We start from the raw sequence: 10557 nt of genomic DNA on the forward strand, positions 1-10557 counted from the left end.
CCTGATTATTTGAAGCTGGGAATTCGAATTTGAGGGATACCTCTATTTGCGTTCCCCTTTCATCTACCAGTATTATGCCTGCACCGCTTCCTGTTTTATTTGAGGATCCATCTACATAGAGTTCCCATGTAGTTGGCTTTTCCTCTTGGTCTCCTGCGTACTCAGCTATGAAGTCGGTGAGGCATTGGACTTTGATTGCTGTCCGAGTTTCATACTTCAAATCGAACTCGGAGAGCTCTATTGCCCATTGAACCATTCTCCCTGCAACATCTGTCTTCTGGAGGATTTGCTTCATGGGTTGGTTCGTTCGGACTCTTATTGTATGTGCTTGAAAGTAAGGCCGTAGCCTTCGTGAGGCTATTACTAAGTAGTAGGCAAACTTCTCTAGTTTGTGGTACCTTAGCTCGGGGCCTTGTAGAACTTTGCTGATGAAGTAGACTGGATGCTGTCCGACCTCGTCCTCCCTTATCAGGGCTGATGCGACAGCTTTGTCTGCTACGGACAAATAAAGGACGAGATCTTCCCCGACTAGAGGTCGGGTTAGGATTGGTGGTTGACTCAAGAATATTTTGAACTCCTGGAATGCTTCTTCGCATTCCGGAGTCCATTTGAACTGGTATCCCTTTCTTAATAAAGAAAACAGTGAAAGGGATTTGAGTGCTGATCCTGCCAAGAACCTGGAGAGGGCTGCAAGTCGGCCATTCAATTGCTGAACCTCTCTTAAGCAAGTCGGGCTCTTCATTTCCAGGATAGCTTTACACTTATCGGGATTTTCTTCAATCCCTCTCTGTGTTAGCATAAAAACTAGGAATTTTTCAGCCTCCACCGCGAAGGCACACTTTGCGGGATTTAGCCTCATCCCGTGTAGCCTTATGGTGTCGAAGACTTGCAAGAGGTCTGATAAGAGGTCGACTTCTTCTTTGGTTTTTACTAGCATGTCATCGACGTAGACTTCCATTAAGCTCCCTAGGTGAGGGGCGAACACTTTATTCATCAGCCTTTGGTATGTGGCCCCTGCATTTTTTAATCCAAATGGCATGACCACGTAGCAAAAATTAGCTCTGGGTGTGATGAATGATGTTTTCTCCTGGTTTGCCTCATACATCGGGATTTGGTTGTATCCCGAGTAGGCATCCATGAACGTCAAGTATTGATATCCCGAGCTAGAGTCTACTAGGGTATCAATACTCGGAAGTAGATAAGGGTCTTTGGGACATGCTTTATTTAAGTCGGTGTAGTCAACACACATCCTCCAACTGCCGTTTTGCTTCTTGACTAGAACTACATTTGCTAGCCATGTTGGATATTTAACTTCTCTAATGAAGCTGGCTTCTAGGAGTGCCTGAACTTGCTTTTCCACCACTAGGGCTCGTTCCGGGCCGAGCTTGCGCCTTTTCTGTTGTACAGGTCGGGATCCCGGATGTATCGAGAGCTTGTGGGACATGAGCTCGGGGTCTATCCTGGGCATGTCGGAAGCCTTCCAGGCGAAGAGGTCGGAATTGTCTCTTAGGAGCTTAGTCAACCCTTGTTTCAGGGTTTCCCCTAGGTTGGCTCCTATGCTGGTATTCTTCCCTTCCTCGTCGCCGACCTGTATTTCTTTAGTTTTTCCTCCTGGCTGTAGTCGTAGCTCTTCTTTGGCCCTTGCCCCACCGAGCTCTATGGTGTGAACCTCTTTGCCTTTTCCCCTCAGGTTCAGGCTTTCATTGTAACACTTTCTTGCCAACTTCTGGTCTCCCCGCACTGTTGCTATTCCCGCAGGTGTCGGAAATTTCATGCCAAGATGGGGGGTAGACACCACCGCTCCGAGTCGATTCAGGGTAGTTCTGCCGATTAGGGCGTTGTATGCTGACCCTACGTCGATGACTATAAAATCTATACTCAGAGTTTTGGATTTTTCCCCCTTTCCGAAGGTAGTGTGGAGGGGTATAAATCCTAGTGGTTTTATTGGCGTATCGCCTAACCCGTACAAGGTGTCGGGATAGGCTCTTAACTCCTTTTCATCCAGCCCCAATTTGTCAAACGCGGGCTTGAAAAGGATATCCGCCGAGCTTCCTTGATCTACTAGGGTTCTGTGGAGATGGGCATTAGCTAGGATCATAGTTATTACCACTGGATCGTCGTGTCCAGGGATTATTCCTTGCCCGTCCTCTTTTGTAAATGAGATAGTGGGGAGGTCGGATGATTCATTTCCGACCTGGTAGACTCGCTTGAGGTGTCTTTTGCGAGCGGACCTGGTGAGTCCCCCTCCCGCGAATCCGCCTGAGATCATATGTATATGTCTCTCCGGAGTCTGCGGTGGTGGGTCTCTTCTATCCGCATCGTCTCGCTTTCTCTTCCCATGATTGTCCGACCTTTCTATGAGATATCTGTCAAGTCGGCCTTCTCTGGCCAGCTTTTCTATCACATTTTTAAGGTCGTAACAGTCATTTGTCGAGTGACCATATATTTTATGGTACTCACAGTAGTCGCTGCGACTCCCCCCTTTTTTATTTTTAATGGGCCTGGGAGGTGGCAGCCTTTCAGTATTGCAATTTTCTCTGTATACGTCCACTATAGAAACCTTTAGAGGAGTATAAGAGTGATATTTCCTGGGCCTGTCAGGACTGAGGTCTTCTTTCTTCTTGGGCTCCCTTTCTCTCTCTTTTATTGAGGGAAGGTGCCCAGGTCGCCAGCTCGACTCTCTCAACCTGGCATTTTCCTCCATGTTGATGTACTTTTCAGCTCTTTCTTGTACATCACTCAGGGAGGTGGGGTGCCTTTTTGATATGGACTGTGAGAAGGAACCTTCCCTAAGTCCATTTACTAGCCCCATAATGACTGCCTCGGTGGGAAGGTCTTGAATCTCTAAGCATGCTTTGTTGAACCTTTCCATATAATCTCGTAGAGGTTCTCCGACCTCCTGTTTTATTCCCAGGAGGCTCGGTGCATGCTTTACTTTATCTTTCTGAATGGAGAACCTCATCAGGAACTTCCTCGAGAGGTCCTCGAAGCTGGTGACCGACCTTGGAGGGAGACTATCGAACCACTTCATCGCTGCTTTCGATAAGGTGGTCGGGAAAGCTTTGCAGCGCGTTGCATCAGAAGCATCAGCCAGATACATCCGACTTTCAAAGTTGCTTAGATGATGCTTTGGATCAGTGGTTCCGTCATAGAGGTCCATATCGGGACTTTTAAAGTTTTTTGGAACTTTTGCCCTCATTATGTCCTCATTAAAAAGGTCCTCCCCTCCCGGGGGCGACTCTTCTCGATCTTCACGGGAGTTCCGACCTCTGAGGGAGGATTCTAACTATAAGAGTTTTTTCTCTAACTCTTTTCGTCGATCCATCTCCTCTTTTAGGTGCTTTTTTATCTCCCTTTGTCGCTCCCGTTCCTGTTCCAGCTGTTCCAAGCGACTTTGGTGAACATGGACTAGCCCCATTAGTTCAGTTGTGTGGGGTGGTCCATCCTTTTCTGACTCACGCCCCTCCGAGGAATTTGTCTTCGGATTTTTAAATCCGGAAGTTCCTTCCCTATGTTGGTCGTTGGTTTCCTGGTGAAGGGTCAGGTCTGCGTCGTGGTTTCCGGTATCCAGATTCTCTTGTTCGGAATCTGATGCCACATGACCATCTTCCTGTGACATGTTCGCCTTTACTGGTTGATCTCTCGGGTCCCCGGCAACGGCGCCAATGTTACGATGGGTAACTGGAGATTATTGGGTTGGATTCATTTGGCTGGCCCAATCGTTAGAATGAGGGAGTATCCAAGCGGATTGATGCTCCAAGGCCCCCGTCCGACTTCGGTATGAGAGAATGGGGGGTGGTACCTGCAAAGACACTCCGATGCCAAAGTCAGCAAAGGGAGCAAAACAGGTCTAGAGAGTATTGGGCTTAGTGATACCTGAGGAGTGGCAGTGTATTTATAGTGGTGAACCCATAACCACCGTTGGTGTAGTTCCGTTATTCATGGGGAATAACCGTCCCTTTATCTTAGGGAAGTTGAGATATGGCTCCAAGAAGTGGGTAGAGAGATTTTAGGGGCAGTTACTCATTTGAATGGGTGTTTATCTGCCAGCTAATCTTCGTCCCGACTTCTTTAGAGCAAGTCGAGGTAGGAACCGACTTCGTGGGGTGAAGGTCGGTATAGAGCGAGGCTTAATCCTTTGGATTGGGCCTTTTGTTTGTACCCGGGCCTTATCATTGGGCCAGGGTATGAACAAGTATATAAGCCACTTTTTTTTGTAATGTCTCTTATTTTACATATTGGATTGAAAACTTCAATTCGAAGTTCTCAAGAAATTTGAGACCTGAGCCACATTTTCTATTTTCTATCATTGGTTGTCTTTCACATACTGAATATTCAAAATAAAATGGGTAAAAACTACGATTATGTTTCTGATGTTAATGTGAGAAAGCTTTGTTGGAACTTTAAGGTATATGTGATCAGAATTTGAGAACATCTGAGTAAGTTCAACGAGAAGGAGGTTGGAAACATAGAGATGATCCTTCAAGATAGTAAGGTAACTACATCCCAAACTGAATTGCTATTACTAATATGTTGCACCTAAATCAGTATAATACACAAGTATAGATGTCACTAATGAAATATATTTGTTGGTTTATTCTACTGAAAAATGCAAGATGGAAGGGCCATGCTTCAATACCCAAGTCTATAGTTAAGAAATGGAGTGGTGTATTTCAGGTGTTTCAGATGTATATTATGACGAACTTTATAGTGGTAGACAACTAAACCATAAAAAAAACCCACTCCATATCGCTGGATACTGACTTTTTCACACAGGACGGAGGTCAATCACGTTATGAATCCTACTTTTCCTCTTGATGCATTTGTGTTCAAGACTATACCGGAATCGCTCACGGCCAAGAAGATCGAAAACTCAGAGCTATTTGGTGAGTTTTTTCCGCAATAAGTTTAAAATCATCATTATAGTAACCAAGTATAAATGAGATATATTTTTTTTCCTTAAGACATGATTGGTGAGGTAGTTGGAAAGCATGATCCCAGAGAGTTGGTCACCAACAAAGGGAAGGAGAGCAAACGGTTGGTTGTGGTGTTGCAAGATCTGGAGTAAGTTTTCTTATAAAGAAAAAAATATGTAAATCATATAACACAACCCACATTCATATACTACCTACATTTTTTTGTATGGTACTCATGGCATCATTCTGTATGTGTTATTTTAAAATATAGAAAAAATATGATTAACTCCACTTTATTTGGTGAAATGGTCGATGAGATACTACCACATTTGGAAGATGGAAGGCTGGAGTCACTTATTGTAGTTATACAATACTTTAAGGCAATTAGGTGGAATGGTATGTACTCATTACCATATCATACTTTAATAAAATGATTCCATTCGGTATTTGTGATTATTTCTAATTTTATCAAGGGAATATAGGAAAAACTTCGGTCCAGAGTCATTTTGAGATCTCCAAACTCCACATCAATGCAGAGTTGAAGGAGGTTGTTGGATTTAGAAACATGTTAGATGGTTTCATTTCACCTTTTTCTATTTTGGGGTAAAATTTGATTAAGTCAATGTCTAAACATTCTGTAAAAATCACTGAAATTTATATGGTGTAGATTGCTAAAGGAGGCACCATCCAATGCTTCAAGAATAAGTCAAATGTCATCCCAGAGTGGCTGGTCTGGTGTGGAAGAGATTACTAATGGGTCTGCATTAGTTAAAACCATTGAAGAGGCCCTGAGTTCCAAAGAGGTAAATTAAGGCTTTTTTCGTTAGGATATAATAGCTTCATTGTTATATTATGGAATGAATATTGCGTAAATATATAGTGTCTTTTATTATTAGATATATTAGGGAATTTAAATACTTTTTATTGTCAGTGTTGATGTTCAATCAACTGATTTGATAAACAAAGGAAATAAGCTTCTAATTTGGAATAGCCACACATAGCTTGATAAATGTTGTCATTGATTTATAGTTTTCCTTTTGGGTTCCACCTTTTGTGAAATCCACATCTATAGATGGTTTGATTACTTTGTATACAATAAATTGTATCTAATATTAGTTTGGATGGCAGGAGGGTCCTATTTGGGTTGCTGGAACTATTGTGGCCATAAATTGCAGAAATAATGATTGGTATTACAAGGCCTGCAGAAGATGTCCTAAGAAAGTTGAAACACTAGTTGGTAATAGATACGAATGTGACAAATGCGGCCACACGCATGGAATTGCATCTATAAGGTTGTCGTAATGAAGATTTGAACCAGTGTTAGTAGCTACTTCGGTTTGTTCTAAAGCCTCCTAATTATGTATGTTTTTGTGTGCTGATATATAGGTGGAGGTCATGATTTTTTATGGAACAGGCAGCATTTTCCTCTTGCTATGGGATAGAGAAACAAGCCAATTATGTGGGAAACAAGCTGAAAAAATTTTGGAGGAAGATGTAAGTATTATAATGAACATTACATAATAAGTTCTTTTTTACATGCTAAGATCTATTAAGGCTTTTCTTCATGATGCCAACATCTTATTTTTTAGGGTGGACATGAGGATGAATACCTCCTACCCTAGACAACATGATGGATAGGAGACTTTTATTTAAGATAAATGTGAAAGCTGCTAATATCAGTGGCTATGATCAAGTGTTCACTGTGATGAAGATATGTGACGATGAAGAAGTTGTTGACAAAAACCTACCCAAGAATTTCGATGGGAATTCATTAGTGAATGTGACGGTATTAAAAGAATTAACATGTACATTCAGAATTTTAGCTAATGCCACATCAACTGTACCCTATAACACTTATATAGAATTATGTCAACACTGTCACAGGAGAATGGGTGTAGTAACTCACTTGATATGTTTGGGAACATTACTAATCTTAATACTGACACTGACCCTGATGCTCAATATACTATGGTAAATAGTTCAATCAATAGTAAATTGTTATTGTTAATCTAAAAAATTAGGTTGATTATGATGTGTTCTTCTTTGTAGGATGCTAGAGAAGATTCCATAACCAGTCTTAAGTGTAAAACCCCTGCTAAAAAAGTTACAAATGGCTTCAGATCTGGCTGTAGTAGTGCAAACCAGAATAAAAACGAGGGACAACTCTCAACAAATAAGTTTAGCTGAAAGAATGCTAAGAAGCAAAAATCTATAATGATAGATGGAGAAAATTGAGTTTTTAAATTTGTGTTTAAGCATTGGCTTAATATTTATGCTATTTTAGTGGTCTTTTGTTTTATTTGTGAGTAAGACTTCAGTATGCTTTGTTATTGGAGAAAGCATGTACTCTTATAACTATGAGTTTCTCCATTGTTTGTGATGTTATTTTGATACCAATTTTATTTAAGCTTATGATATATGGTAGTCAACACATATTATGGTCTAATTCACATACCACATGTGTAACCTGATTATAACCATGTTACCAGATTTCAATGGTAAATTAGATGTTCTCTTACATAATGAAAAAATCAAGTATAACGTAAATCATTCAAAATACAAATCGTGTTCAGTGTCGTACTAATACTCAGAGGTTATATTATAGAGAAAAGAACTTAACTAAAATAAAACAACTATAGATTACAAACTTAATTCAATGTGTTAGTAAACTCAATATATCACTTTAAGCAAAAGAAGGATTCATATATGAGTTTTTTCAATAATATGCTCTGTCTTAAAAGGGGGTGTTAACCAACAAAGAGGGACTATGATACTTAGTGGTGAGAATCAATTTTTTACTCAAGACTAAAAATATGTTCAGATTCAAAACAAAAATGGTTTAGTAATTTGGATAACAGTGAATAAACAGCTTGGTCTTTGAATCCAAACAAACTCAATATATAAATTAAAACCCATATCCCAATGCATATACAAAAATCGAAATAAAAGTTTTCGTAAAATATAACAAGGCAAGATTAAAAGCTCATTACTTATATAAATCTTTTTATATAACATTTACATCTTTACCTTTCATAGGCAAATAGATTAATGCATTGACAAATTCAGCTTATTGATGGATGTGGTGTCAGTAAAAAAAAAATACAAATCTATTAATATAGAGTCAAAATTTAATATGTATATAGAGTAACTTTCAGATATGGGTTCACCACGAAACCATTTTGAAAATCCTATTAGCTGATCTCTGGGGCATATCTTATAGAAGGTTAAATTATTTACGAAAGGTCTGTTTTAGGAAATCTATTTACGTATGTCATAGGGCTGATTTTATGGAGCAAATGTTAAGAAGATCCTTCTTAATGGTAAGCTTTATAGTGTTTCAGATAGGAAGTTGTTATATGATTTATATGATAATTCTTATGTATAACAAAAAACATTATATCACCTTTAGTGTAATCTTTCCAACTATAGAAAGGCTATTCATGGAAAGGGTATAGCAACCTTATTCTTTGAAGCTAAATAATCTTAAAAGAAGGAATTCTAATCCAATGCCCAATGCAGATTTAAAACCCTTACCAAAGTTGAAAAGATGTAAGCTCTATATTTTACACAAGCCTAGCAAAAGGAAAGAGTGATCTTTTTTCATATTTACCTGCCAATTGACTAAACCAAAATCAAGGAACCTATGAAATCAATAGGAAATATATTTTTTTAGGTAGGCTAGACGTGTTAGGATATTGCGTGTTAATAGATGTGGTGTCAGTAAAAAGAAACACAAATCTATTAACATAGAGCCAAAATTAAATATTTAAATAGAATGACTATGGGTTCACTGCTAAACCCTTTTGAAAATCCTATTAGTTGATCTTTGACACATATCTTATAGAAGGATAAATCATTCACGAAATGTCTATTTTAAGAAATTTACTTACTAAAGCAAAAATAAGTAGTAAAGATACAAACCGCCGGTTAATTTTTATGGAAGTTTATCGAAGATATATTTCTGTCTAATCAACACAAGACACAAAAAATAATAGTCAAAGTTTTGGTATACATGAAATACCCAAGGCACAAATGAATATTTTACATTAAAGATTGATAATGTTAATATCCACAGGATTATTCATAGGAACCATTCCAACACGAATTAGTTAATATCTAAAAAAAATAACTCAAAAAAATTACTTTTGTTATACATTACACGTTAAGATTAAGTAATTTTTTCTTTTTATCATAAATACTATTGCTGTATCAGTATCTTATACTAACATAGAAGTATTAATTTAAATTTTTTTTGTCAGTCAACGATTTGTTTTATTTTATTCTAATCGGAAGAAGCTGGATGACGACAACTGACCCAATACTTATTTCAATTCATCTATATGTTGATTGACTAAGATATCTTATACTTGAATTAATATTAAGTAAAAAAGTTTGACCATAGAAAAAAATAGAATAAAAAAAAACTATATATAAACCCTTATTCCTAAACACAAATATAATTACCAATTCTATATTAGCATCATATATTAATCTAAAAATTGAACTTATTAAATTTATCATATGAAGCCAAAACCATGCTTTAAAATTTCACATAATTTTCACCTAAACAAAGCATTCCTTATAAACACAGTTTAAACTTTTTAATAAAATAAACCTAGAATCATTAGTAAATAAAAGGGAATCATAGTTTATAATTGAATGAATGTATTACTCAATATTCACACATACATACTAGGTACCTTTCTATGTATTATAGTCTCATCAAAACCTCCTGAAGTATAAACTTTTTTAGATATCTTACATAAAACTACAAAATTTACTTAAAATATTTAGTCACTACAGGAGTAAGACATAAATCCAATTGAATATTAGGCCAACTCTCTTGGTAAGTTAATTAAGAGTCATCAGTACTATGGACAATTATAGCAACGTGACCTAAGTTTATATCATCATATATATATTCTGTGGATTGATGTATTTGGATCTAAATTCACAACTATTCATGAATATTTAAATAGAGTAATTGTTACATGGTCTACTCGGTATGTCTATTTCTATTTTAACTTACTTATTATGATATTATGAGTGCAAAATTCAGTAATTAGTTTTATTTCCATATAATAAAATAACACCTATAATAATAAAATTAAAAAGCATATTCATGTTCATAAATGCTATCAAATTAATAAAAAATAGTATCCTCCAAGCTGAAGAGGTATACCAATTTAGTTACAACATATCTTTAAAATTATTTATAGTTTACTATAGAGAATATGATTTGGTTCATTTAAGAAAAATGTACTCAATCTTGGCTTAAATATGTTACACTTAATTTGGTGGGTTTGTAACTTCCTTCTTTTAATCTATTCTCTCTATTTAATACCAAGAAGATTCATATCTTGACTATTTTCACATCTTTTTAATGATGCACCTGAATAGACAAAATTAGCCAAAATAGTCACCTTAGATCTTCAATTCTAAAGAGGTCTCTTCGGTTAATTAGTTATTTGAATAGTATACAATATATATATATATATATATCGTAAGTTGTAAGTAAAGGTTAAATTTAACAATCCATTGTTATAAATAAGCAGTAACAGTTATCAATGAGAATAAAGAAAAGAACGCCTGTTATTGTTTGAAAAATTTATCTCAACCTTTTATCTATTGCCTTTCAAGA

The 10557-nt window shown here is 37.1% G+C and overlaps 1 protein-coding gene across 1 annotated transcript; it reads left to right on the forward strand.

The window, feature by feature from the left end:
- Positions 1 to 4966: 4966 nt before the first annotated feature.
- Positions 4967 to 7103, forward strand: LOC107620385 (uncharacterized). The gene is given in 9 exon segments (XM_088490265.1): positions 4967 to 5064; positions 5188 to 5312; positions 5390 to 5483; positions 5584 to 5719; positions 6045 to 6233; positions 6303 to 6410; positions 6571 to 6702; positions 6801 to 6887; positions 6966 to 7103. Coding segments are annotated over 9 exon segments (1107 nt in total).
- Positions 7104 to 10557: the final 3454 nt, after the last annotated feature.

The sequence above is a fragment of the Arachis ipaensis genome, chromosome B10 (assembly GCF_059453495.1).
Source record: "Arachis ipaensis isolate K30076 ecotype BB chromosome B10, ASM5945349v1, whole genome shotgun sequence".
Taxonomy (NCBI): Eukaryota; Viridiplantae; Streptophyta; class Magnoliopsida; order Fabales; family Fabaceae; genus Arachis; species Arachis ipaensis.